Here is a 27,529-nt window from a genome sequence, read left to right as displayed (position 1 = left end):
ATTCAAGGTGACAGGGACGGCTAAGATCTCTAAACCAACGCATCTTTGACAGCAGGTATGTTTTTAGGCATCCACGGCTACTCTCCTCACAGATCCCCCTCGGTCCACAGAGTCTCCAGTGGGGCTGATGCCGCCCCTGTGGCCAGCATAGAAGTTGGTCTGGCCAATCCAAACATCCCATCCTTCTCCTGGCCACTGTGATTGGCTCAAGGGTGCACTCGGGACCTAAGCCAAAGACGTGCCACCAACTTTAGCTTGAACCCTAAAAAAGACACCTCTGGGCTTCCCTGGTGGCGCAGTGGTTGAGAGTCTGCCTGCCAATGCAGGGGACACGGGTTCGAGCCCTGGTCTGGGAAGATCCACATGCCGCGGAGCGACTAGGCCTGTGAGCCACAACTACTGAGCCTGCGCGTCTGGAGCCTGTGCTCCGCAACGGGAGAGGCCGCGATAGTGAGAGGCCCGCGCACCGCGATGAAGAGTGGCCCCTGCTTACCACAACTAGAGAAAACCCTCACACAGAAACGAAAACCCAACACAGCCAAAAATAAATAAATAAAATTTTAAAAAAAAGACACCTCCTTCCTACTGTCACTTCTCAGCTGGTAGAAGGTCAGCTGAAAGCTGCTGGGGCTGCCTGTTGCCAACAGGAGAGGGGCTGCCGGAGAAGGAGACCAGTACAGAGGAAGGAAGGAGACCAGTACAGAGGAAGGAAGGAGAAACTCAAGCCTGGAGCACGGGCCCGAGAGTGGATCTGAAGACAGCTCTCAGGCCCCTGGATCCAGCTGTACCTGAAGCCGGACACCCTAGACTTTTCTATTAAATGAGTTTGGCCCTGTGCTCTGACTTCTGCAGCAGCAAGTGCCCCCAGTAACACTGACACTGGAACGTGCAAATGGAAGATGCTAAGGAACTGGCCAATCACCGTGGGGGCAGGACAGCGAGGACATACCTGTCCTCGGCTCAGAAGCCATCACTCCTTGATATGGCCCTAGATAAAGTGCCTGCCGGGATCAGAGCTCCAGAGGGGCTGGTCTGGAATGTCTGAGTGTGGCTCGTCAGGAAAGATTCTACAAGAATCTACACACTCAAGTTTGCTGTCTCAAGTGGTGGCCTTGCTAAGAGAGGCTGTTTCAGCCTGGAGCCAGCAATCGGGGGGGGGGGGGGGGGGACGCGCGTAAAGTCCGACAACTCACGCCTTGCAGGGTCGGAGCAGCAGATCATCTGCCCCAGATTCAAGGTGGTGCCGCAAAGGCAGGGAAACCAGAAGGAGAGCAGGAGCTGCGGGGGTCGGGGGAGGACCCTCCCCGACTTGCCGCTCTGCAGCCCTTGCCTGACCAAGGGGGGAGTTCCCCACCCTACTCTAAGGAGCCATTGCGGGTGCAGCCTGGGGCAGGTGGCGCTGTCCACCGCCCACCCCCGGGGATCCAGCTGCCCCTGGGAGGCACAGTGCAGAGCCTGAAAAGGCTGCTGCTAAGGCAGAAACCCCCAAGCTAGTCTTGATTCAGAACGTCCTCCAACTTCTCCGGCCTTGCTGACGCAGCCAGGGAGCTGACACAATGCAAACATGCCAGAAGCTTCTTAAGCAGTACACTGCCAGAGGCCCTGCAAGCTCATCGCTGTCAGCCCCCAACCCCTAAAACCTGCCTGGCGGCACCGGCATTAAAAAGGTCCAGACCCAGCCGGGCGCCTCCTCCGGGCCCGGCTCTGGCGTGGCCTCGGAGGACCCTGGGCCAGGGCCGCAGATGCCGTGGGGAAGCCCGGCGGGCTGCACCCGTGGACAAGGAGCCTGGCTCTTCCTGCCCAGGGGCATGGGATGGACTCGTGGCCTCCAGGCTGCTCCCCTTCTGCACACAGAAGCTTCTCGTGTGTGCGTGTATATGCAGCTGCGTGCACGTGTACGTGCATGCATTTGTGTGTGTGTGTACACGTGCGTCTGCGTGTGCCCAAGGCACGGGGGTGCCGGGAGGGCTCCTTCTGGAGAACAAACACCCACCTACTACAGGGGTGGCCACATGACTCAGACCCAGTCAACCAGAACGTTCTGCCCTGCGGGCCACACTGATTAGCTCAGGGACAGGCAGTGACCCAGCCCGGCCAAGACAGGGAAAGAAGTACCTTTTGCTGCGACTGCTAATTAGCCAGCCAGAAGCCTTGAGCCATTCGTTTTCAGCGGAAAATGAAGCAAAGGCAAAGAAAAGCAGGCTGTGCGGCCGCGCGGTTCTGAGAGACCCTGCGGCATGGCAACTAAAGGCCTGCACGGTAAGTGGGTCCCGCAGAGGGTGGGTCTGGGTCCCGGGGACCAGAGGGCAGTGCTCCTGTGTGAGGGGCAGGACTCCACACCCGTCACCCCGACTCTCCGCCATGGGGCTGCTGGGAGGCCAGAGAAAGACACGTGGGGACGACCCCGCCCCCAGCTACCTGGGTGGGCTTGCCGAACCACTTCCAGAGCTGCCGGGCGGGCAGGAAGGCGGCGATCTTGGGCCGGTTCTCCACAGACGGCAGGCGCTGCCGCTTGGCCAGCTCCTTGGTGGTGGGGAGGTGGACGCCCTCCCTCTTCTTGGGCCGGCTCTTGGCCCCGGCCTGGGCCTTGGGCTGCACCGGCTGCGGGGGCTGCGGCGGGGGGGCCTGGGGCGCGGGCGCCGGCGCCTTCTTGCCTGGAGAGTGGGCCGAGGAGCGGGCCTTGCCCGCCTGCTTGGGCGCCTTGCTGGCGAGCGCTGGCGGGGCGGAGGGCCCGGCTGCCGGGGCAGGGGCGGCCTCGTCATCTGAGCTGCAGGAAGAATCGTCCGTGGTGGAGGAGGAGGAGGACGACGAGGAGGAGGAGGAGGAGGAGGACGAGGACGAGGACGACGAGGACGAGGACGACGAGGAGGAGGAGGAGGACGAGGACGAGGACGAGGACGAAGAGGAGGACGAGGAGGACGACGAGGACGAGGACGAGGACGAGGACGAGGACGACGAGGAGGCCCTCGAGCTGGAGGCGCTGCAGTTCCGGCCGCCGCCGCCCTGGCCGTCCTCCTCTCCCTCCGTCTCAGAACTGCTGCCGCTGCTGCCGCTGTCGCTGCTGCCGCTGCCGCTGCTGCCGCCGCCGCTCTCCGACTCCTCGGCCCCGTCCTGCTCGGCCTGGCCCTTGTCCGGGCTCTTGGGGCTCCCCGAGTCCTCGAATGTGAGCGCGGCCCCAGGCTCCTGGGCCAGGTCGCCATCGCCGGCCTTGGGCCGAGCCGCCTTGGGCTCGCTGCCGCCGGCCCCCGGTGGGTAGCTGCCCAGGCCCAGCAGGCCCTTGGGCTCCTGCCAGCCCCCCGCCCCAGGGTCCTCCCGCAGAAGCAGGGCCTCTTTGGCCTTCTTGCTTTTGGGCGACGTCACGCCCTCACGGTCCAGCTTGACGAGCAGCTCGGCCTCTTCCCCGGGCCTCCGGGCGCCCTTGGTGGCCGACTCCTCGGCAGCCCGGGCCTTCTTGGGCTTGGGGCGGGTGGCGGGCATGGTGATGGGCATGGCGACGAGGGCGGTGGGGGCCAGGGCCGCGGCGGGGGCCGGCAGCTCCCCAAAGGGCTCGGGTGCCGGGCAGCTGGTGAAGGCGGACGGCGCTGGGCTGGGCTGTCGGGGAGCTGGGCGAGCCTTGGGGGCCTTGGCCCGCTTGTCCACGGATTCTGGGGGGCTCTTCTTGGAACCTGAGGTGCTGATGGGCTCCAGGGCCAACGGTGTACTGGGGACCTCATCCGTCGAGCCCCCCTCCTCCAGGACGGCAGCTCTGTCTAGAAGAGAGAAGGAAAAAGCCCAGTGAGGCCAGGACTTCGCGAGCCAGCGAGCCCGTCCCCATCCCAGCTCTGCCGGGTCCTGAGCGGGGCTGGGGCGGCAGCCTCTCGGGGCCTCGGGACGAGCGGCTCTCGCGCCTTAGTTGTCCACAGGTGGTGGCCCCAGAGTGGCCCTCGGGAGCCTGGGCTCTTAGCCCAAAGCACGTGGCTCTGGACTCTGGAGGGAACACAGCTGGCTGGATCTCAGCTCCGTCTCGGACAGGTCAACGCGCCTCCCTGAGCCTCAGTTTCCTAATCTGTCACAGGGTCCAAATAGCCCTGCAGCGCCAAGTCCCCGCGCAGGTGGGGAGTCGTGTCTGTGCAGAGACCCTGTGCGAGCAGCAGCCCCAGGCCTCGGCGGCCTGGGCATGGCCAACGTACCGCTCTTGGCTTTGGTGCTGGGTTTCCGCCCGCGCCCCCGGGCCTTGGCGCCGGGCTCCTCGGACCCTGGCGCGGCCCCGTCTTTGCTCTCCCCGGTGTCTTTGCTGGTCTTCCGGCTGCGGCGCTTGGCGCTCGGCACCAGGAGGGCGGGGGATGGCTCAGCACCTGTGGGGCAGGACAGACAGTGGCTCAGGCCCGGGTCTCCGCTCTCCCGGCCACAGGAGTGTCATCTGTCGTGGGCAGGAGGCGAGGGGAGGAACCAGACGACACTGCATGGCCGACCCCACTCAGCCTGCCCACCTAGGCTGCGCGGTCGGGTGGGAGGCCCATCTGCAGGGACGCAGCTGGGGTGTCTGCTCATGCGTGCGATGGGGGCTCCTCCAATCAATGAGCAGGGTGGGGCTGACCCTGTGGCTTTAATGATCCATTTGGAGGGTTCACGAAAGCACTGGACCCCTGGAAGTCAGGCAGTCCTGGGTCCGAGTCCCGGCTCTGCCTCTGACCAGTCGAGGGACCCTGGATAAGTCGTTTCACCTCTTAAACCCGAGGTTCGTATTGGCCAAAGGGGACGGTATTTCCAGACACACAGGACTCGACAAGAACGGAACGCTATCACAGACACAGAGTATGGAACTGTCCATGACAGTCAGCGATCCCTCCCTGGCCTGGACTGCCCGGCCCGGGGCTGGTCTCACGAGTCTCGGGATGCAGATCTGGGGAGGCCTGGGATCCCCCCTCCCGAGACCATTTGGGAGCCCCCACCCACACTTTCTGCCATTTCCACCCCCTGTGGGTGCAAATGGTCCAAAGAGCAGACAGAGCCCAGAGGCAGCCTGGAGGGGGTGGGCCCCCGCCGGGCGGTAGGACCACCACTCACACTGGATCTTGTAGTCGGGGGGCAGGAGGCGGATGTGCGAGAGGGGGATCCTGCCGGTGTCTCCGTCATCGAACTCCACGGTGATCAGGTCTCCGTCGTCCTTGAGGCCCAGCAAGCCTGTGGGAGGAGGGGCGGGGTCAGGGGGCCGAAGTGGGGCAGAGACCAGCCGGGAAGCAGCCCCGGAGCAGGTGCACGAGGGCGGGTACGCAGCGGGCAGGACGTGGGCTTCAGAGCCAGGCGGCCCCGGGAGCACAGGCTCCCAGTCCGGCCGAGCACGCAGCCGTGTCCACTCATCCCGAGACCCTCCCCAGATCAACGAAGGATGGTGCTGGGGTCACCCCAGCCCCATTCCCAAGCGCTGGACACTGAGCCCAGAGCCCTGAGGCTGGAGCCGCGGGCTAACTGACGGGTGAAGAGCCACAGGTGCTGGTACTCGGTGTCCCTAAACAAAACATCCCTCCCCCAACCATCAGGAGGCCCTGCCCACACACAGCTTCCAATCTGCTTGCTGAGGATCACCAGTGACGAAAGAACAGCCTCCAACAAAGGACAGCACAGAACAGAGAGGTACAGACACAGAGCCCACAGGGAGAGGAAGGGAAAGGCAGAAGGAAAGGGAGCTGAAGAAACCTAAAATGGAAACAATATGTCCCCAGAAAAAAAGGAATCCATGAAAACAAAAAGAGGTTATTTAATTAAAAAAAAAAAAAGAATATTTAGACAATAAGAAAGAACTCTTAGGAATACTATAAACGACAGCAGAAATATCAAAAATTCAATAGAATAGAAGGGCCAGAAGGCAGAGGTGAGGAAATCTTCCAGAAAGTAGAACAAAAAGATTAAAAAAATGGACAAAAATGGGAAAAAAGATCCTAGTCTTGAGGGCCACCAGATGAGTGTGAGTTCCAGGAAAAAGAGGGTAAATGAGGGAAGGAAACTCTCCAAGAAGTAATATGAGAAAAATTTCTAGGAACAAAGGAAATCTGCTTCCAAATGAAAGCCCCCTTCCCCCAAATACCCAGCAACACACACCCACAGAGAGAGAGAGAGAGGCCACATGAAATTCCCGATCTAGGAATAATGAGAAGATTCTGAGTTTCCAGAGAGAAAAGTGGGTCTCCTATGAAGATTTGGGAATAACCCTGGTGTAGAATGCCTCTGACATCAGAATGTGGATGGAACAGTGACTTCAAAAAGGTGAAGGAAGATTATTTCCAATGTAGAATTTATACCCAGCTCAACTATCTCTAGAGAACAGGATAGGATAAGGAGGTCTTGGGCACACGTGTACTTGAGGAAATTACCTCCCATGAACCCTTTTTCTCAGAAAGCTACGGAAAGGTCCTCTGCCACAAGGAGGGAGAGACAAGGAAGAGAAAGACATGGGATGCAGCACAGGAGAGAGAGAAATGGAATTCTCAGAATGATGGCAAGGGGAAATCCCAAGAGTGACACCCGTGAGGCAGGCCTAGTAAGCCGTCAGCCCACAAGGCTCAGGGGGCCAGAGAGCCCCAGGAGAGCTCAACGGAGATGAACTTTTCCCCTTGTAAGAGAACTTCCTGCCCAGCATCCCCGTTCCCATCTCCTGGGCGTGTATGGATGACGTTAGGTGGCCAAGAGGTGGACTTTCTTTGGCCTCTGGTTTTGGCTTTGGGCTGTAACACACACCCAGATCCCCGGCTCCCAGATGTGTTGGTTCTGCAACAGCTAAGTGTGCACTGTTGACTACCTGCCGGCTTTGTCTGTCTGGCATCTACACCCACGTCTTCTGGGCTACCTGTTATTTTGTCCGCCCAGCTTCCAATCTCTTATTCTGCTAACAACGTCAGCTTTCCTGGGGAAGCGGCCTTCCCTTCTCAGTCCACAGGCAAAAATCAGGAAGCTGCCTCACTCGTTAGCAAGGACGAGCCCAAGACCCGTGACCCACGTGAAATCCATGTGACCCAAGCCAGTTCAGTGGGACTCCATCCTAGGACCCAGGTGGGAAAAGGGGGAGATTCTCTGATGACAGGATTTGTTCAGAAGGTGAGAGAGAGTCCCCAGGCGCGGGGTGTGAAGACAGCACGGCCGAGAGCGTGGCTGACGGACGCTGGGAGGCTGAGCCCTGACGACGCTGTGGAATAGTGACTGGGTCCAACCACGCCCGAAGCCCTGTAAGTCTTCACTCAGACGGGCCGGTAAGACTCTGTGCTCAAGCCCGTCTGACTTGGGTTTCAGGAACCAAACGGATCCATATGCCGACACGGCGGGAAACAGGGGTGCCAGGGAGGGTCTCGGGGGAGGGTCTCACCTCGGACCACGGTGCCCGGGTAGAGGCAGCGGTACTGCTGGCTCCAGTAGGCTGCGATCCTGGTCCCTTGCGGCAAGAAGCGAGTGGAGGCCGGCCTCACGTCGATGATCTGGGAAGGCGAAGGGCTAAGCGCGGGCGGTGAGCAGGAGCAGCCCCGCGCCCGCCCTCCCCAGCCCCGCTGCCCGCCCTCACCGCCTCCTGCAGCAGCTGTTCCAGACAGTAGATGTGGGGCCGGTTCCCGCGTTCGCCCTCCACCACCACACGGTATCTGCGAGGCCAGGGCGGGCGAGGTGTGAGGTCCCCAGGGGAGGCGCCACGCCCCAGACTCCCAGCCCCACCCGCGCCAGCTCTACCTCCCGCACCACGGGGACGTGACGTTAGAGCCTGAGGGTCTGCTGACCTGCGGCATAAACTCGGGGCAGGTCTGTCCCCTCCGGGCCCCCGTTTCCTCGTCTGCACAACCAGGGGTCACAGATCCAGGAGAGCCCAGCGTGCCCTCTCCTGCTCCTTCCCGCTGAGCCCCACCTGGGGGCCCGCCCACGCCCCCCTGGTCCTACACGGGGAAGCCACAGCTCAGAGAGGCGAAGCAACGCGCCCACAGAGGCCCAGCAAGGCTCTGGAAGCAGGACTGCGCGAGGCTCTCAGGCTCTGAGCGGAGCTGCCCCGCCTGGCGCCCCCCACTCACATGTCCGGCGAGTGCACTGTCTGCACGTGCCCTGCGTACAGCAGCTTGTCGTCCATGGGGATCAGCACGCGCAGGCCGTCCTTCAGCTCGTCCTTGTCGATGATGCAGGAGCGAGGGGCTGCGGGAGGGGGCTCGCGTGAGGCAGGGTTGGAGCGGGGTTGGGGGTGGGGGGGGTCAACCTTGAGACCCTCCGTCCCCTGTGCCCTGCCCCCCAGGCCCACCTGTCGCCCTGTCACCCCTCTCAGAGCGGAAGGCCCAGGGCGCCTGCGGGCACACATGCATCTGTGTGTGCAGCTGTGTGCCTGCAGATGGGCCTCGTGCGGGGCCGTGCATGCGTGCCAGGTGTACACAGCCCCTCCCCTCCCAGCGCGTCTGCAGAGATCCCAGGCAGGTAGGAACCGGGGTGACACCCCGCAGGTGCTGCCCCACCCTCATGTGAAGCCCACCCCTCTCTGAGCCCCAGCATGAGGCGATGCGTCATCAGACCCCATCCCTGCCCCCTCAGCCACAGCCCTGGGACTCTTCCATCGGCTCCTCCTCCACCTGGAATGCTGTCTCTTCTGGTGGACACAATCCCCCACAGCTGGGCTGTCAGCGCTCCCCGCCCCAACCAGGCCTCCGCCCGAGGCTGCCACTCCCCATCACCGCCCCGGGCCACGTCCCCTTCTGGGACCCCCACCCCAGACTCTCCTCAGTTCTCCCCCTCCGGGCCCGACCACGCTGCTTCAGCCTCCTGGGCCTGCTCTTCTTCTCTATAGGACCTTGAACCTGGGCCCTCCCTGCCATTACCTCACACAGAGAAACCCAGATGGCTCGCTGGGGTGGACGGAATGACGGGCCCACTTCTTGGTCCCCGCCTGCACCCACACCCCTGCCAAGGCTTCACCATGGGTGGAGTGGACTTCCCACCTCTTGACCTTGGGCGTGGCCACGTGACCTGTTCTGGCCAATGGACGAGGGTAGAAGTGCTTGAATCTGAACCTAGCGAGGTCTCAGGAGGCCTCACTGGTTCCCACTCTCCCTCTCGAGCCTCTGGCAGCACGGACGTGAGAAGAACACACCCTGACCAGCCCAGTGGTCCAGGTGGGGCAGAGCTGTCCCTGCATCAGTGCATCCCGTTATCATGGGAGCAAGCCCAGCTGAGGTCACCCTGCTGTCCTGCTGACAACTTATTGCCACCCTCCATTGAGTCTGAGCACTTGGTTGTTACACAGCAATAGCTGACAGATACACTCCCAAGCAGGTGACAAAGCTCCTCAGGGCTGGCTCTGCTCCTCCTCTCGATCCATCCCCACCCCCACCTAATTCATGTCCTCAACCTCAAACTCCAGACCCCCAGATCCAAGTGCCTACTGGATGTTACCCCCCTGGGATGTCCTCCGAGCATCCCAGACTCCAGCCAGCAAAAGCCCAGTTGCTCCCCTCTGAGACCCGTCTCGATGACAGCTTCTCCCCCCCACCTGCCAATACCCATCCACACCCCTTCTCTTCCCCTCATCTGCTCATACAGCCCATGTACTCTCCCTCCTAACGCACTCAAACCCACCCCATCTCCCTCCCAGCTGCCCATTCCCTGCCCCTCCCCACGCCAGCTCAGGCCCTAGTAACTGCCCCGGGAGAACCTCCTGCACCCCCATATTCCAGGCCCAAGCCGACACAGCATCGTGGGCACTCACCGGGAGTTAGTGGCCTCTCCACAGCCCCGCCTCGTGGCAGGTGCTCATCCTCAGAGAAGCTTGAGTCCTGGTTGGGCTCAAAGTCCTCCTCGGCAGCCATGCTCTCCATCAGCTTGCTCACGGCTCCCCCCTTCCCCCGGTTCTGGGGACAGAGCAAGAAACACCAACAGCTTAGGACACGGCATCCCAGTCCTGCCCGGCTAGGACCCTCCCTGGAAAGCCGGGGTCACAGTCAGGCCGCGGTGGAGTCTGCCACATGGGGGGACTGGGGTCCCAGCTGGGCTCACCCCCCAGGCCAGAGGGAGGACGAAATGGGCTGAGGCAGCGCCTCCAGCCACACGAGGGATCTGGGGGCATGGGGGTGGGGCACACCCAGGGACGCCTCCGTCTGTCAACCAAGCAAAGCAATTCACCCAAGCCTGGGGCCCCATGGGAAACCTCACCTCCTTCTTCACCTCCTTCCCTTTGGCTTTGGCCTTGTTCCTCTTGGCGGCGGCCGGAGAGCTGGTGTGAGCGGCCCGGGCCTCGGGGGGCAGGGCGGGAACACGGGGAGGGGGCAGCGAGGCTCCTGATCCGGCCTCCTTCCCCTTCTTCTTCTGGGGATGAAGCGACAGAGTGGCCGTCGGAGGGCAGAGAGGGCCCAGGCCCTGCCACTCACCGTCCAGAGAGAGGACAAAGCACCCTCCCTCTCCTGGCAAGTATTTCTAGTTTCAATCTTGTTTTATTACTACCATATATTACTTATTGTAAAAAAAAAAAACCAAAACACCGAAGTGTATATACGTGAGTTCCTCTCCAACGATCCCACCAACCACAGAGGTAACTAGAGGAACTAATAACAGCATGGTGTGTCCTTCCAGAACTTTCCGCAAGCACACATAACCATGTAAACATGCGGGCTATGCAGACACATCTGTGCATACACAGTACTTTTTTTTTAAACACAGATGGGAATTTACCAAAAATTCTGCTTTGCAACTTTTTCCCCCTAGTATGTCTGGTAGACAAAGAGGTGGTGGCCTCACTTTTTATTCTGAACAGCTGCCCAAGGTGCCTTGATGGGGGGGACCCGAGATTCATCCGACCACCCACCTCTGTTTTTTCCTCTGCTGGATGGTGCCACGAAAAACGACACTACCAATTAGTTCTACAGGTATATTCCTGGAAGGAGCATTTAGAACCATACACCCACTGCCCGACTGCTTCTGGAGGCCTGTGTTACTTTCCTCTTGCCCCAGAAGTGTGGGGTGCCACATCCACACCAGCTCAAAGCCCCCAGGGTGGCTCAGGGACGCTCCCCACGCTGGGGGAGCGGAAACTGGGCCAGCGTACAGGGACTGTGCATGGCTCCACTTATCAGAGCAAAAGAGTGGAAACAACCTAGATATCCAGCAACCTGGTGCGTCCGTAGATACAGTTACAAGCTTTTATCACAGCGGCTGAGGGTCCTGTTCTGAGGAAGAGGTGACAGCACAGGAAATGGAAGTGATGATACTTTGTATAAGAAGCAGGTTCAGGCTACAAAGGTGACGGGCGGTGGGGGCAGGGGTCACTTTATGCCTTTTTAAAAGCGACGTGCCTAACGACCAACGACCAAGTCATGGGGCCAGGGGAGATGGAGAATTAAGACACAGAAAAAAGGAAGACTGGGCGAATGTTACCAAGACAACAGCAGAAGTCACAGCTTCCACATCAGACGAGTGAAATCCAAACCCAACAGCATTAAAAGGAAAAAAGTGGGAAACGTTAGAGCGATAAAAGGTATTCATTTTAATCTCTCTTTGTGGGGAGAAATATGTAGTTTTTATATACACACACACACATTATATTTTCTTGTTTCTGGTGCATGTTTTAATCCTGTGCACATTTCTGAAATCAGAAGGCATCTTGGGGGTTGAAGGACTGTTTGTCATGTGGTTATGTCTCCTCTTCCCCTGACTTCTGTTATTAAATAGACAGCTTGTCTTATGGGGCACATCTTTGCAGCTGTACACATAGTGGGGCAGGGGAAATTGACAGCAAAAAAAAAAAGTTATCTCTGTATGGAATTTAATTTTCTTCCTTTTCTTTATCATGCAAATTGCTGTTACAATCAGATAAAACTGATAACTTTTTCTTTCCCATTGACCAGAAAGCCCATTTCTGGGAAGATTTTTTTTTTTTTTTTTAATTAAAAAACTCCAAAACTGACAAGTTCTGTACACAGAACAGAGATGTTCATTGCTGTGGTAATTACGATGGCAAAATACCATCATCAACCAAATCACCAATGGCTAGCATGGTTGATGGCAGGAGATGTTGAAAACCACAGGATAGCAAGATGGTGGAATGTTATTCAGCCATTTAGAGACAGTGATTTAAAAAAATGTAAAATAAAAGCTCATGCCATATGGGAATGCACAAGATCTAACGCCAAGTGTAAACAGCAGGATACAAAAGTGTATCTCACAGAACTATGAACACCGGTTGTTCCTGGAGTGATTTCCTTGGTGTCTGACTTCTCCTTTGGTTGACAGTTAATCTGTTCTGTTCCAGTCTCTGACTGTGTCATCAGAAGGCTGGGATCAGGTGAGCGAGCCCCTGGTCCCTCTCCCCAACAGAAGGTGCCATCTTGGGAAAGGCCAAGGTGGCCCTGTGGTTAAGGCCCAGGCTCTGGCGCTAGACCCCCAGTGTTGAAAGCTCAGCTCTGATGATCATTAGCTGCTGGGCTAACTGGGCAGGTTCCAGGACCACCTGTAAGGTGCAGTTAATTTGAGTAAGTAACCTACCTCATATGGCTTTGTAAGTAGTCATCTGTGACGTCAAAAGAAATATATATTTGGTCCCTGCCCCTGCTCCTGACACAGAGCTCCTAAATCCCTTTGAATTTCCTGGGTCATAGGAGCGAGCGCCTTTTGTTCTAATAAGGTGACTCTTGGTGAGCCCCTATATGGCTTCAGGATGGGGCCTGGTCACCAGAAAGACCAGCCACAACTAAAAGCTTGAAACTTTCAGCCCCACCCGCATCCTCCGGGGAGGGGAGAGGGGCTGGAGGTTGAGTTACTAATCGGTCATGCCTCTGTGATAAAGCCTCCATAAAAACCCCTCAACGACGGGGTTCAGAGAGCTCAGGGTTGGTGAACACGCCGAGGAGGGCGGTGTGCCCGGAGAGGTCATGGGAGCTCTGCACCCCTTCCCACCCACCTTGCTCTGTGCATCTCCTCCATCTGGCTGTTCCTGAGTTGCATCCTTTACAGTAAACCGTAACAGTAAGTAAAGTGTTTTCCCGAGTTCTGTCATTCTGGTGAATTATCGACCGGAGGAGAGGGGTCATGAAAATACTTGATTTATAGCTGGTTGGTCAAAAAGCACAGGTGACAACCTGGGACTTGCGACTGGCATCTGGAGTGGGGATGGGGTGGGGGCAGTCCTGTGGGACTGAGCCCTTCACTGTGGGGTCTGCACCAACCCCGGGGAGTTAGTGTCAGATGTGCTGTGAGCAGAGGCAACGCGTTTCCCTTTACCAACACATTAAGTATACGTGGCAAAGTGGTTAGAACACGCCTGGCCCCTACCATGGGTCACCCCATATAATCATCATCATTATGTATTATTGGAGCGCGTTCTCTCCAAGGATCAGAAAAACCTGAGATGGCTTCAGCCATGAGAAAACAAGAACAAGAGATCCCTGTGGATGACACTGAAATGCAGCCCCTTCCTCACTACCACCCATTATCAGGAAATTGATGTGGAGTCTGGTCCCTTTTTGTGGCTTTGTCTAGAATGACACTGTTATTTGAGGGTTTGCCTTCCATCAGGGACATGGAGTAGAGAGGCCTGAGTCAGAGACCACTGTCGCGAGCTGGCCATTAGGTCTGAATGCGACCACCTAAAGAGCGAACTACTGGCCGTGAGCTTCCTAGCAGCCACTGCAAGAAGAGTAACAGGGCTAAAAAAAAAAAGAAGGGTGACAGGTCTAATCATCACGGAGTTCTTGAAAAGCAGGTGTTCTCAACCTGCGGTGTCTGTGGAGAGAATTCAGGGACCTCTGAACCATGGATGGGGAAAAAGAAATCCCATCTCTATTTTCCCTAACCTCTCAAGAAATGAGGTTTTCCTTTGGGTGGGAGAGCTAAGACTTTGTCACCAACAGCAATCACTGTCATGTAGCGCATGACAGTTACGGCAGAGACCTTGAAATATCATCTGAGCTCATCAGTTCACACGACAGCACTTGCTAGCCCGGCTGCCAGGTGTCCTTATCAAAGACGCTCATCAAGGGGCACCCGGAGGAGTGCCCAGCACAGAGGTCTTCGGTAGGTGGGTGACTGCGTTTCAGGGTCACCACTGCCCTTCAGGGTCTCTGCGCCTCGCCCAGGTCTGAGAACTCTACTCCGAGACAGGAGGTCCAAGGGCCCCCGCCCCGCGCCGGGCCCTACCTTCCTGGGGTCCTTCCTGTCCTTCGCGCGGCCGGCGTCCTTGCGCGGGCTGGGCGGGCCGGCCTTGCCGCAGCGGCCGGGCTTGGTGGCAGCGGGCGCGACGCTGCTGGGCGCGGGCACGGCCGAGGCGTCGTGCAAGAAGATGCGCTCGCTGCGCCGCCGCGTCCACAGGTCGTCGTCGCTGGCCTCGGGCCCTGCCTCCAGGCCAGGCTCCTTGGGGCCCCGCGGCTTGCGGGCCTTGCGCCCCTTCTCGGCCGCCAGCTTGGCCTTGTCGGGGCTGCCGGGGCCCCGGGTGCCGGGCGCAGCCAGGGCAGGACCTGGCTCCCCCAGCCCCTTCTTGGGCCGCAGCAGCCCGGCAGGCGACCGCTTCCGCACCTTGACCTCGCCCTCCGAGTCGGTGTACTCGAACTCCGTGCCTGCACGTGGGTGAGGGAGGGGCTGTGGACAGGGACTCCCGGGCCCCCACTTCCCACCCACCCACCCAGCCGCCCTGGCCACCAGGAGGAAGGCCACAGCCCAGCCCTCCTGCAGGGGACCGCGTCACCATGGGAGGCTTCAACCCGGCTCGGGGAAGGAACCTGAGGCCCAGAGGAGGAGGGCTTCCGGCCGCATGCTTGTGAGCGGCAGACCCTGCTGGCCCCTCCCGTCCCAAACCCCCCCTGGCTACCCAGACTCTGCTCCGGACCCGTCACCCCAAGAGCATCTTCTGGGAACGTGAAGATTCCTGCCTGGGCACGTGTGAGCTCCCCCGCTCCTCCTGTGCCTCCACAGGAGTCCCAGAAGCCAGGGCCTGTGAGCCGGGGAGGGCCCACACCTGTAGGGGCAGCAGCTCTAAGGGAGGAAGGTGGGAAAGCCCGCACAAAATCCCCGAGCCCAGAGGGGCCTCCGCTCTGCTTCCTGGTGCCACTTCTCAGAGCTGGGAGGTCCCTGGCACACACTCCCCTTTCTAGAGGACAGGCTTCCCCAGAACCCACACAGCCCTGGGGCCCAGCCCCTCCCCTCACCCCCGAAGCCGCCCCTTCCCACAGCCGGGGGGCCCACTTCCCTCTGCTGCAGGGCAGCTCTGAGCCTAGGGCCGAGCTCCTGGGCTCCTTGAATGCACAACCTCTCACCGGGAACCGCTGTCCTCTGTCCTCTTAAACCCCCAGGTCTTTGCTCCTGCTGGCCCTCTGCCCAGAGCACCATCTCTCCCCTGACCTCTACCTGGACAGCTGCAGCCTCCTTTCTGAGAAGACCCACTCTGCGCCCTGGGGAGTCCTCTGGCCATCCCTCCATCACCACAGGCACACAGCCCACTGCAGAGGTCCCATCTGTGTTTGTCTATCTCGTCCTGCTCTGCCCCCAGAAATAGATCCCCGAGTTCTCCTGGAGCCCCCAACGCTGTACAGCTCAGAGCCTGGCCCAGAGCTGGTGGCCAGGGAAAGAATCTAAACGGGGGAGTTAATGGTGCTTCTCCCCGTGGGGAGAATGAGGAGGGCCTGCCTCCTCCAGGCAGACCCCGGGGATGAGATGTCCGTGACAGCCCTGGCCTGACCACCCCAGCGAAGGACTTGCCCTGGGTCCCAGAGCAATGAGCTGGGAAGCCAGGGCTGGACCCCAGGCCTTCAGAGCCTTGAGCAGCCGGCAGCCTGGCCACAAAGGCTCCTGCGGGACGCCCAGCCCCATCACCCCAACAGATGCAGCCGCAGTTTCAAGGGTGGGGCCGGGAGGAGGGCGCACGTGCAAAGCTTAATGATCCTGTTAATTAATCTTTTGTTAACAGAGCTGCGGGGGGAGGCAGCTGGGGGCTTTCGTGGCTAATTAGGGTGCAGGCCACAAAACACCACCGGCTTTGCCAGCCCTGCTTTTGGGTATGACAGAATGAGACCCCACCTGACGACAGCCGCCTGCAGAAAACCTAGATGCACACAGAATACTGCAGGTACCTGCAGAGGGGGCCAGTACAGGACAGTGCACAGAGCAGTGACCAGGAGTGGACACTCGCTTGGAAGAGGGGAGGGTGGAGCCTCAAGGGTAAGATGGCGTCAGAAATAAATATTTATGAGACCCATGGGGCAGCACGAACGGTGCCTGGCACAGAGGAAGCGGGCTCTGTCAGGGTCCTGCGGTGGCGACAGGCATGAGGCCCGGAGAGAGGGGAGGATCTGCCGTGGTCTCGCTGCGGGACAGGACGGAGCAGGGAGTAGAACCCACGCCCTTGACTCCCAACCAGCGTCCTGTGCAGATGCCTCCTCCTCAAAAAAACAGGCAGTAAAGGAGGAACAAAGGAACAAAAAAACAGACCAAAAAAAATAGACAAAAAATAATGAAGAAAAGAGTAAAGACACAAACAGATGCAAAGTCAAGGGATAAAAAAAGACATACGATATGAACAGAAACCAAGGAAGAGCTGTAGGGGCTATACAGACATACCTCACTTTATTGAGCTTTGCAGATACTGCATCTTTTTACAAATTCAAGTTCTGTGGCAACTCTGCATCGGGCAAGTCTATCGGCGCCATTTTTCCAACAGTGTTTGTTCACTTCATATCTCCGTGTCACATTTTGGTAATTCTCACAATATTTCAAACTTTTTCATTATTATTGTTATATTATATTATTATATTTGTTATGTTATATCTGTCATCAGTTACCTTTGGTGTCACTACTAAGACTCACTGAAGGCTCAGATGATGGTTAGCAATTTTTAGCAATAAAGTATTTTTTAATTAAGGTATGTACCTTTTTTTTAAACATAATGCTACTGCACCCTTAAGACTACAATATAGTGTAAACGTAACTTTGATACGTACTGGGAAACTAAAACATTTGTGTGACTTGCTTTATTGTGATGTTGGCTTTATTGTGTTGGTCTAAACCCACAATTATCTCTGAGGTATGTCTGTACTTTTATTGGACAAAACAGATTTTGAGATAAAAATCTAGAGACAAAGAAGGACATTTTAAAATGATGAAATAGTCAATCCGTCAAGAGGACATAAACAAATGTGAACATAATCCAGAGACATATAAAAAAGATTATACACCATGACCAAGTGGGATATATCCCAGGAATGCAAGGTTGGTTTGACATTCTTTAAAAAAAAAAATCAATGTAATACACCGTATTAATAGGATAAAGGATAAAAACCACATGAACACAACAACAGACACAGAAAAAGTAACTGACAAAATCTAACACCCTTTCATGATAAAATCACTCAACAAATGAGAAATAGAAGGAAACTTCCTCAACCTGACAAAGGACATCTATGAAAAAATCCACCACTAACATCATACTTTAATGGTAAAAGAATGAGTGCTTTCTCCCTAAGATATCTAGAGGGCAGGAAAAAAAACCAAACAAGACAAAGATATCTATTCTCACCACTTCTATTCAATATTGCATGGGAGATTCTAGCCAGAGCAATTAGGCAAGAAAAATAAAGGAATACACACTGGAAAGGAAGACATTAAAACTATCTCTATTTGTAGATGACATGATCTTGTATATCAGCGGTCCCCAACCTTTTTGGCACCAGGGACTGGTTTCATGGAAGACAATTTTTCCACGGATTGGAGGGGGGGATGATTCAGCCGGTAACGCGAGCCATTGGGAGAGATGGGGAGCGGCAGATGAAGCTTCGCTCACTCACTCGCCCGCCACTCACCTCCTGCAGTGCGGCCCAGTTCCTAACAGGTTGCGGACCAGTATCGGTCCACCGCCTGAGGGTTGGGGACCCCTGTTGTATATAGAAAATCCTAAGGAATCTACTAAAAAGCTTTTAGAATAAATGAGGTTATTAGCAAAGTTGCAAGACACAAGATTAATTTACAAAAATCAATTATATTTCTATACATTAGCAATGAATACTCCAAAAATGAAAAGAATTCCATTTATAATAGCATCAAAAAGAATTACTTAGAAATAAATTTAACAAGAGAAATGCAAGATTCATACAATGAAAACTACAAAACATAGCTGAAAGAAATTAAAGACCCAAATAAATGGAAAGACATTCCATGTTCATGGACTGAAAAACTTATATCGTTGAGAAGTCAATACTCCCTACTATTATCTACTAATTCAACACAATTCTTATCAGAATCCCAGATGGCTTTTTTGCAGAAATGGATAAACTGATCCTAAAATCCATATGGAAATGCAAGGGACTCTGAAGCACCAATCTTGAAAAAGAACAACAAAGATGGAGGACTCATAATTCCCAGTTTCAAAGCTTCCTACAATAATTCCCACAGTAATCAAGATAATGTGGTACTGGCATAAGGACATATAGATCAATGGAATAGAACTGAATGTCCAGAAATAATCCTTCATATTTACTTTCAACTGTTCAACTGATTTTTGACAGGGGCGCCAGGAGCATTTGATGAGGAAAGAACAGACTTTTCAACACATGATACTGAGGCAAATGGATCTCCACATGCAAAAAACCCCTACATCACTCGCACACAAAAATAACTCAAAATGGATCACAGACCTAAATGTAACTCTCAAACTATAAAACTCTTAAGAGAAAACAGGACTAAATCTTTGCGACCTTGAATCAGGCAATACTTTCTGACATATAACACCAGAAGTACAAGTGACATCAGAAGAAATAGATAAATTGGATTTCATCAAAATTAAAATTTTTTGTTTTAAACAACACTATCAAGAAAGTGAAACAGGGACTTCCCTGGTGGCACAGTGGTTAAGAATCCACCTGCCAATGCAGGGGACATGGGTTTGATCCCTGGGCCAGGAAGATCCCACATGCCACGGAGCAACTAAGCCCGTGCACCACAACTACTGAAGCCCACGCGCCCTAGAGCCTGTGTGCAGCAACTACTGAGGCCACATGCTGCAACTACTGAAGCCCGCATGCTCTAGGGCCTGTGTGCCACAAGTACGGAGCCCGCGTGATGCAACTACTGAAGCCCGCACGCCTAGAGCCCGAGCTCCGCAACAAGAAGCCACCGCAATGAGAAGCCCATGCACCGCAACGAAGAGTAGCCCCCGCTCGCCGCAAATAGAGAAAGCCCGAGCGCAGCAATGAAGACCCAACACAGCCAAAAATAAATTTTAAATTTTAAAAATAAATAAATAAATAGAAGAAATGGGAAGTGGTTGAAAATTATACCCAAAGAAAAAGGAAGTAAGGAAGGAAATAACAAAGAGCTGAAATCAGTAACTTCTAGCTACACTGATCAAGAAATAAAGAGAGGAGAAACAAATTATCTGTATCAGCAATGAAAAAGGAAACGTCACCACAGACCCTTAGGACACTGAAAGTATTAAAAGGGGAAATTCTGAACTCTCTGCCAATACGCTTGACAATCTGGATGCAACGGATGTTTGGGGCAAGTGCGGAGGCCTGAAGGCTCTGGGACGGCTGGTGCGAACGGGTGGGGTGGAGGCTGCGGACAGGACGATGCTTTCTGAGCAGTCAGTCTGAGGGTGGAGGGCCAGACAGGTGCAATCTGTCCAGAGGGCAATGGGAGCCAGTCAGAGGTCCTACACAGAGAAGTGGCCTGGTCAAGTGTGAGCTCTGAGGAAAAGCCCTGCAGCTGCTTCTGTGCAGAGAACACCCAAGAGGGGTAGGCCTGGATGAAGCCAGGCCCGAAGCCCCCAGGGGACAATGGCAGAACATGGGGGTAAGAGAGAGAGAAGGGAGAGGAAGGGGGCAGGGCAGGGCCTGGAGCCTGGTGTGGACTCCGGGGAGACAGTGAGATCACCCCAGAGATGGGGTCTCGGGAGGCGGTGCAGGCCACTGGGAATGGGCTTTGGTCCTGAAACCTGTGGAGTGCATGAAACCAGGGCAGCTGGGGGAGGCCTGGGGGGCAGCAGGGTAGCACCCAGTGCCCATTTTCCTGGCCCCAGCCCCTGCCAGGAGGGCCTCATGTGTACCGCTTGAGGCTCAAAAAAGGGCAAGGAGGCCGGAGAAGCCAGGCCAAGGACCTGCCCCTACTGAGGCCAGGCGAGCTCACAGCCTGAACACACACAGGACCATCTCAGTCTCAAACACCAACCGCAGGTGAAGGTGGGCTGGGTCCATGTTGGGAGAGTTGGCCCCGTGAGAAGGGGAGTGGGCCCAGGAGAGGGTCCCAAGACGTCTGTCTGTCCCAAGAAGGCAAGGATATGATTGGAGATGCAGAAAGAGGAAGCGGGGCCAGGACAAGGCGGAGCCTCCTGCCCGAGTGTTAGTGCCGCTGCCTCTGTCTGCCCATCCAGGCCGTGGGATGGTAAGCCTGGCTCACAGCGACCCAGCACGTGGCCGGCCACCCCCACTAATGACCTCCTGCAGGCTGCAACCCCAGGCCCCAGGAGTCCCTCCCTGTCTGGGCCAGTGCATCTCACTGAATGAAACCCCTCTACTGCCCCAAGTGTAAAGAGCTTCCCCTTCTTCCAAAAGGCTGCATGGCCTGTTCCTTCCACCTGCCCCTTGATTTCTTCTACGTACGCTTAGCCACCTCCCACTTCTCGGTTGCGGCTCAACCAGAGTGTCGCCAACCCGGAGTGGCCTCCCTGACCCCCCAGGCTGGATCAGGGGCCCCCCGTGGCTCCCACAGCCCCGCGGGCTGCAGATCCAAGGCCTCTGCTTCCCGGAGCTGCCTGAAGTGGGGGGATCGGGCACCTGAAGTGGGGGGATCACGTGCTGTTTGCTGGCAGCATCAACAGTGAAGGTCACTGCACAGTTGTGGAGACCCCTCACAGGGAGTGGCAGGCCCACAGCCGCCGTAACCAGCGCCCTCTGCTGAGGACACGGCTGGCCCAGGAGGCAGGGCTCCCAGCTTACCTGAGCCTCGGATGCCCCATCGGGAGGACGGGGCAGCGGTACCCAACTCCCTGCAGCCCATCCGCTGGCACTTACCCATCAGGCTCTGCCGCTCCTCCTTCTTGCGGGCCTTCTGCTTGGCCTCCAGCTGCACCACCGACAGGGACGGGCCCACGGTGGGGCTGGGGAGGGCGCTGGCGGCGAAGCGGGCCAGCAGGCCCAGCCCGCTCTCCTCCAGGCCTGGCGACAGGGCCCGCTCCCGGGCCCCCAGCCTGAAGCCTCCGGCGGCCTCGTCCTCCTCCTCGTCCAGCTCATCCTCCTCGTCGTCCTCCTCCTCCTCGGAGCTCTCATCTGGCGTGCAGAAAACAGGGAGCGAGTCAGAGCCCCGGCCTGAGCCTGCGCCACCCCCCACCGCCCCCCCTCAGCTGGGGCGCCAGCGAGGGGGGCCTTGGCTCCAGCCCAGCTCCTCACTCCTCGCCAGCCCACAAGTCCCCCTGATGGCCCGGTGCCCCCATCAAAGCGAGCCCAAGACCTGGGCATCCTGGACAGCCCAGAGGTGGGCATCGGCTTTGGGAGTCGAGTGTGTTTCTGCAAGGGGAGCACCAACATGCACCTGTGCTGCGGGGGGGGGACGGACACACGGACAAGGACTGGAGACAGCGCTCTCCACGGTCTCACGCGCACACACGCGCACACATACACCCTGACGCACAACATGAAGGCTGGGGAAGGGGGCAGGGGGGGAGAGGAGGAAAGAGGCGAAGGCGGGGCAGAGAGGGGAGGGGGGGCCCTGGGGGCTCGGGCTGAGGCTCTGGACACAGGCACCGGGGGGCAGTTTCACCAGCGGGAGCCCTGGCAGCTGGCAGCAGGAGAAGGTGGAGTTTGGTCTCTTCTTGGGGGGTGGGGGGCTCCCATGGTGGAAACCCTGAGCAGGCTCTGGGCTCCAAAGTTGACTCCCAGCAACACGCCCGCACTGGGAAGCCTGGGGCAAATCCCTGGCCCTCTCTGAGCCGCTAGTTTCTTATCTGTGAAAATCTCATCTCATCGCAACCCAGGGAGCCACAAGCGGGCTACGCCTCTTGACCCATGGGAGCAGGAAGGGGGCAGGGGGCGGGTCCACTCGGCTCCAGGAGGCCGAGGCTCCGCGGTCAGGGGCTCAGGCAACAGAGCAGGATTCGAACCCGGGGCGGGCTGGCTCATCACCCACAGTCTAGTGCAAAGAAACTAAGGAAGCCCCAGCCTGTCTCCCCGGTTGAAGAGAGACAAGCTTCTCCCCAGAAACTGGCCCTACCGCCCGAGGACCTGCAGCCCTGAGCCCAGCTTGGGCCATCGGGACAAAGGAGGGGCGAGCCGTGGGCCCGGCGGCCACAGCAGGGAGGATGGCGCTCCCTGCATGTGAACTAAGCCCTCACCAGAAAGAGAGCCCTTCTGCAGGTACAGGCTTGCTTCCTGCCTTTCCAGGGGCACAGCCCAGCCAACCCCACGAGGGCGGCGGGTGGGAGGGCGCCCAGTACCTCTGTCAAGGAGCCGCCGAGGGACACCTGCCAGGGGGTGCCTGCCTGCCCAGGGCGCTGGGAGTGTGAAGGTGGCTCTGGGGCCGCTGGCCAAGGGCAGGGCCGGGCCAGGCTGGAAACAACTCTCCAGCAAGAAGAGGCTGGAGGAAGATGAGCCGTCATCTCTCCGTATCGTCTGGGGGCAGGGAGTCTGGGCCCAGAGGGGGACAGGCCCTGGACGATGGCCAACTCCACATTCTCCTGCCGACGCCCCAAGACGCCTGGCTGCTGGGGTGCAGCTAGCGGCCGAGAGCGGTGGCCCCAGCGGCGCCTGTGAGGACAGGGTTCGGTCTGCCCACTCATCCGAGGGAGCCCTCAGCGAGGGAAGCAGACAAGAGCTCAAGGAATGCCCGCAGGGAGTCGAGAGAGGAAGGAGGCAGAGAGAGAGGAGGTTTGTTAAGAGGAGTGAGGAGACGGAGACCCGGCTCCCAGAGCGATGGATGCAGCGGGCGGGATGGAGGCCAGCGGGGCGGGCAGGCGGCAGGCAGGCAGTGCGCACTTGCGATCCATTCACATTGCGGACGTCACGGGGCTCTGTCTCCGCCCAGTGGGCCACAGCGGCAAAGCAGGCTAAGTGTAGGCAGACTGTAGGCAGCGCCCGGGTCCCCCACCTCAGGCAGGCCCCCCGCCCCGGGGCTGGCCGAGCTGAGCAGGGGGGTGGGCGGGGGGCTGGCTGGGGTGGGGCACGGGGTTGGACACGGGGCCAGCTTTCCCTTCTAGAGGTGGCCCTTCCCGGGGCTGCTCAGGTGTGGGGACTCCAGAACTCTCTCCTGCCCAGCATTCTCTACCGGCGGGGTTGGGCTGGCTCTGGGTTTCTGGATGTCTGGAATGTCCACATCGGATCCCAGAAAGCCAGCAGCGGCCCCCAACCCAGCACCCTGAGATGGAAGAATGGTTGGAAAGCAGAAGGCCGAAAAAAGGTGTGCTTTCCAGGAAATGCTGATGCGGGTAATCGTGGTCTCCTGAGGCCCTCCCCGCCCCCTGCTCCCGAGAGCCTGACAGCCTGCCAGGGCCGCCTCCGACGGTGGCTGGTCTGCTCAGGCCAGGGTCCGAGGGCTAGGGGCAGCGGAGGGGGTCTCAGGACCAGGAAAGCGTTTCTGGAGGTGTCCACACCTAAGGCGACAGAGTTTGCCAAGGGCAGGGGGAGAAAAAGTCCCAACAAAGAAACCCGCGGAAATGCAGAAAAACTTTTTTTCATAGAAAAAACTCTTGGCTCAGTACGTGGGGTTGGCTGTTGTCACTCGGTTTGGTTTTCCAAAACCCGATCCATAAATGCCAAAGCGATCCGCTGCTGCCATAGCCGATGGGGGCAAACCCCGAGGAGGGGGGGAGCAGAGGGGACACAAAGAAAAGGGTTTTGCCTACCTACGGAGCAACGAGCCAGGCTCGGACCCAAGCTCAGTGACCCGCTGCGCCGTCTGCCCTACTCCCAGCCTTCGCTTTGCGTCCAGAGTGCAGCGTGAGAGCAAATGCAAGAGACCAAAACAGACATTCAAAGCATCATGGGTAGGGGTCAAGGGTGAAGGTATGGTCAAGCTGCTGGGGGAGAAAGCAGACACACTAGAAAAGCCAAGCCAATTAGGTGTTTTAGTACCAGATGTCAGTAAGGCCCTATTACCCAAATATCCCTTTCAAGACCTGACCAGCGGTCTGGGTGCAGTGGGGACCCCCTCCCCTCGCCCCCTGCACTCCCCCTTATCTGGGCTCCGTCCGCTGCTGTGTCTGGCCCTGGTTTGCGGGACCCTGGCTCCCTCTGCCCATTCTGGGCAAAGGGCCCCTCACTACGAGATCTGCGGGGCTGCCTGCTTCTCTACGGGGTCTGGGCTGGAGCACGAGAGCTCCAAAACTTGGAAGCTGGAACTCTGGCTTTAATAGGGGGGAGGAGGCATGGGGGGGCCAGCCCAGAAGACGGGGAGAGGGGAATGGCGAACTAGCCAGACTGGTCCACCGAGGCCCAGGTTGTGGCAGGCCTCGGAAGACGAGGCCGGCTGGAGGGCTGGTGGCCCGGGTTGGGGGAGGCCTCGGAAGACGAGGCCGGCTGGAGGGGGCTGGTGGCCCGGGTTGTACGTGCTGAGGCACGGCAGCAGCACCGGAGAACGAGAGCCCTGGGAGCACCCGGCCCCCGTCCACGTCGTCTCCAGGTCACCCAAAATGCATCCCAGCCAGAGCATCAGGGTCTAGGCTCTGACCCCCAGGTGCTGCTACCCAGGCTCTGGGATCCCTAAAGGGGGTCCACCCTGAAGCAAATCCAAAAGCAGGGCGAGAAGCACTTAAGGATCGGCTGGCTGCCTCGCCGCCCCCCACCCCCCACCAGGACATTTGTGACTGGAGGTCCTGGAAGACTGAGACACTTCTAACCCAGAAGCTGAATTCTGACGTTAGGGAAATGAGAGCCAGGGCGCTCACAGAGGTCCCTGAGGCCAACCCCCTCTTCGTGAGTGAGCTGGAGAGCAGACGAGCCTGGGACTCGCAGTGAGCTTTGCCCCCCAACACGGCAATGAAGCCTTTTGAATTTCACAACAAAACTCAGGGACAGCAAGTGGTCTTGACCCTGCACTGCCTACACGCCCTTCGAAACAGAAACATGCGTTAGAAAATGAGTGTTTGCAAATATTTTTTAACCGCTGTTGCGTAAGAATAGAGCTTTAAGAAAACAAAAGACAAACAAGCAGCTTAAAAAAAAAAAGGATGAAGCTGGAGGTGAAAGCAGTTGACTTTAAACCTGAAAAATGAAAGGCATGCCAATAGCTACCAGGGATATTTGAATAATAGAGAGAGCGCAGACTGCATTATTCCATCTACCCCTTCTGGGGTAGGGGTGGGGAAGGGGGTGAGGGGGGGCAGGAGGAACAAAATGAGGGAAGCGGCAACCTAATGGTCTAGTCAGGACACAGCAAGAGAGACAAGGCACACGGGTTTAGTTAAAAATGAACTCGATATGTTTAATAAAGCTTGGTATTACCAAAATCGAGGTACAAACATCAAGTCACACGCCCACACGACAGAATTCCGTTTACAAAATGTCCCCGGGGAGGGAGGCCTCCAAGGGCCCCTCCGGGAGGACCCACCCAGGCCTGCAGTCCAGGCGGCAGGGGAGGCGAGGGGAGGGGACAAGAGAGGAAGACTAAAAACAGTCCGTATAAAAGCTCAAAAAGAGCCAGCCAATGGTCTTATCACAATGATACAGGTACAAATAAAAACAAAAACAAAAAGACTCGGGCTGATAAAGCAGGCTACGCTGCCAAGAACCAGACAGCCGCCCTGGCCGGCCATCCCGGCGGCGCCGCGGCCGCCCTCCCCGCCTCGCTCGCGCTCGCGCTCGCACTCACTCTCTCGCTAGGACACACGGGAGGTACTGTGTGTTTGGAGCTAGTAACCTTGGTCAAACGAGTCCTCCGAGGAATCGCTGAAGGAGGAACGGGCCTCGACCTCTTGAAGCAGCAAACAAAACGGCTGCTTCCTGCCGGCGGCCGGCTTGGGCTTCAGAGTCCGGGCGGCCGCCAGGCCCCTCTTGGTCAGCTTGGGGCCGCCGGCCGGCTTGCCGCTCTTCGCCACCATGCCGCACAGGATGGAAGATGTCAGTTTGGAGCCGGAGGGGCCTTGGGCAGCCCACTCGTCCTTTAGGAATTCCTCCTCTTCCTCTGAGTCCGTATCTGCAGTCAAAGTAGTTTTTAATAGAGATAAGTCACAGAGCGCCGGGGGAGGGAGGGGGCTGGTGTCTTTCTTCCATTATTCTCAGTGCTTTTGAGAACAATCTCCCACTCGCCAGACAGAGAGGTCCAGATGCCTACCGGCCGTGGAACCAGCCGAGTTCCGCCGCCTGGAGCCCTCCTCCCGACCCGGGCCTCGCCTCTCACACGCGGGGCCTCTGAGCTGCAGGCGTCTTCCGTGGGTTTGGACCCAGGCTCCTTCTAGGCCGGCTGCGGCCAGCATCCCCCACCACACGGCCACTCTCAGGAAGGTCTCTGCCCCGGGCACAGAGATCACCGCCAAGTCCTGTCTACCCCATGGGACTGCAGCCGGCCCAGAGGCCCCTTGTGGGGAGGGACGAGGCCTAGGAGGGGAAGGGCTCAGAGCCATTCTTTCCCAAAACACCAGCTCCCAGTGGTGTGCAGGGCCAGCGGGCGCAGGCTCACGATGGCGATCGCGCACGCCCGTGCCCAGCCCCCTGCTCAGCAACGTCAGGACGGCGGCTTGAACAGTTACGCCAAAGAAACAGGCACATGATATTGCAATGATATCCGGGCTGCTGTCCCCCCACCCTTTCCCTATCAGAGAGCCAGGTTACCGGTACACTGCTGCCGGCTTCCCACAAGTCTCCAGCCTTACTATACAGGTGAGGCCTTCCTGAGAGAGATCACCCAGCTCTGGGGAAGGGGGCTGTCAAACGGGCACAGCTCTGGCCCCTACCAATCCCACCCCGGACATATACCACTTTGATCCGTTTTCCATGTGCAGCTGTTAAGCAAGATTTCGTCGGATGGAAAGGCTCTGCAGTCAAAGACTGTGGTCCCTTGATCTGGTAAAATCCACCCCAACCATGGGCAACGTTAATGGACGCAGCTACAGCTCTGGCACACCAGCTCTCTCCAAGTCCAAGAAAAACTGTGTGTGTGTGTGTGAGGTGTACGTGGGTGTGTGTGTGTGGTAGGTGTGTGTGTGTGCTGTGTGTGCTGATTTTGTGTGTGGCGTGTGTGGAGGGTGTAGGGGGGTGTCTGGGGGGATGTGGGGTGTGTGTGTGGTGTGTGCGTGAGTGTGGTGTGTGTGTGCGTGTGTGTGGTGTGTGGTGTGTGCATGAGTGTGGTGTGTGTGTCTGTGGTGTGTGTGTGTGGTGTGTGTTTGTGGTGTGGGGGGTGTGTGTGGTGTGCGTGGGGTGGAGTGTGTGCATGAGTGTGGTGTGTGTGTGGTGTGTGGGTGTGGTGTGGGGGGTATGTGGGGGGGTGTGAGTGCAGTGTGTGTGTCTGTGCTGTGTGTGTGTGCACGTGTATGGTGTGTGCATGAGTATGGGGTGTGTGTGTGGTGTGTCTGTGGTGTGTCTGTGCGCACGTGTATGGTGTGCGTGTGTGATGCGTGGTGTGTGTGTGGTGTGTGTGGTGTGTGTGT

General features: G+C 57.6%; 1 protein-coding gene across 6 annotated transcripts in view; it reads right to left on the bottom strand.

The window, feature by feature from the left end:
* Positions 1–27,529, bottom strand: part of TNRC18 (trinucleotide repeat containing 18) — an 87,870-nt gene that overhangs the window by 3,671 nt on the left and 56,670 nt on the right. For 5 of the 6 annotated variants that reach the window (XM_082362961.1, XM_082362960.1, XM_082362964.1 and 2 more), the window contains 11 exons: positions 25,804–26,079; positions 20,970–21,224; positions 14,116–14,531; positions 10,141–10,293; positions 9,698–9,839; positions 8,022–8,139; positions 7,529–7,604; positions 7,337–7,445; positions 5,047–5,163; positions 4,170–4,334; positions 2,419–3,749 (listed from right to left, as the gene is read on the bottom strand). In XM_082362961.1, coding sequence (XP_082219087.1) covers positions 2,419–3,749; positions 4,170–4,334; positions 5,047–5,163; positions 7,337–7,445; positions 7,529–7,604; positions 8,022–8,139; positions 9,698–9,839; positions 10,141–10,293; positions 14,116–14,531; positions 20,970–21,224; positions 25,804–26,079 — 3,158 coding nt within the window. Of the gene's footprint in view, positions 1–2,418; positions 3,750–4,169; positions 4,335–5,046; positions 5,164–7,336; positions 7,446–7,528; positions 7,605–8,021; positions 8,140–9,697; positions 9,840–10,140; positions 10,294–14,115; positions 14,532–20,969; positions 21,225–25,342; positions 26,080–27,529 lie in introns of those variants that run through there. The other variant, XM_082362965.1, reaches the window with a different exon arrangement.

The sequence above is a fragment of the Balaenoptera borealis genome (assembly GCF_965194805.1).
Source record: "Balaenoptera borealis genome assembly, chromosome: 16".
NCBI classification, from domain to species: domain Eukaryota; kingdom Metazoa; phylum Chordata; class Mammalia; order Artiodactyla; family Balaenopteridae; genus Balaenoptera; species Balaenoptera borealis.
The sequence above is the reverse complement of the archived record's forward strand: the minus strand, read 5'-3'. Positions and strand labels throughout refer to the sequence as shown.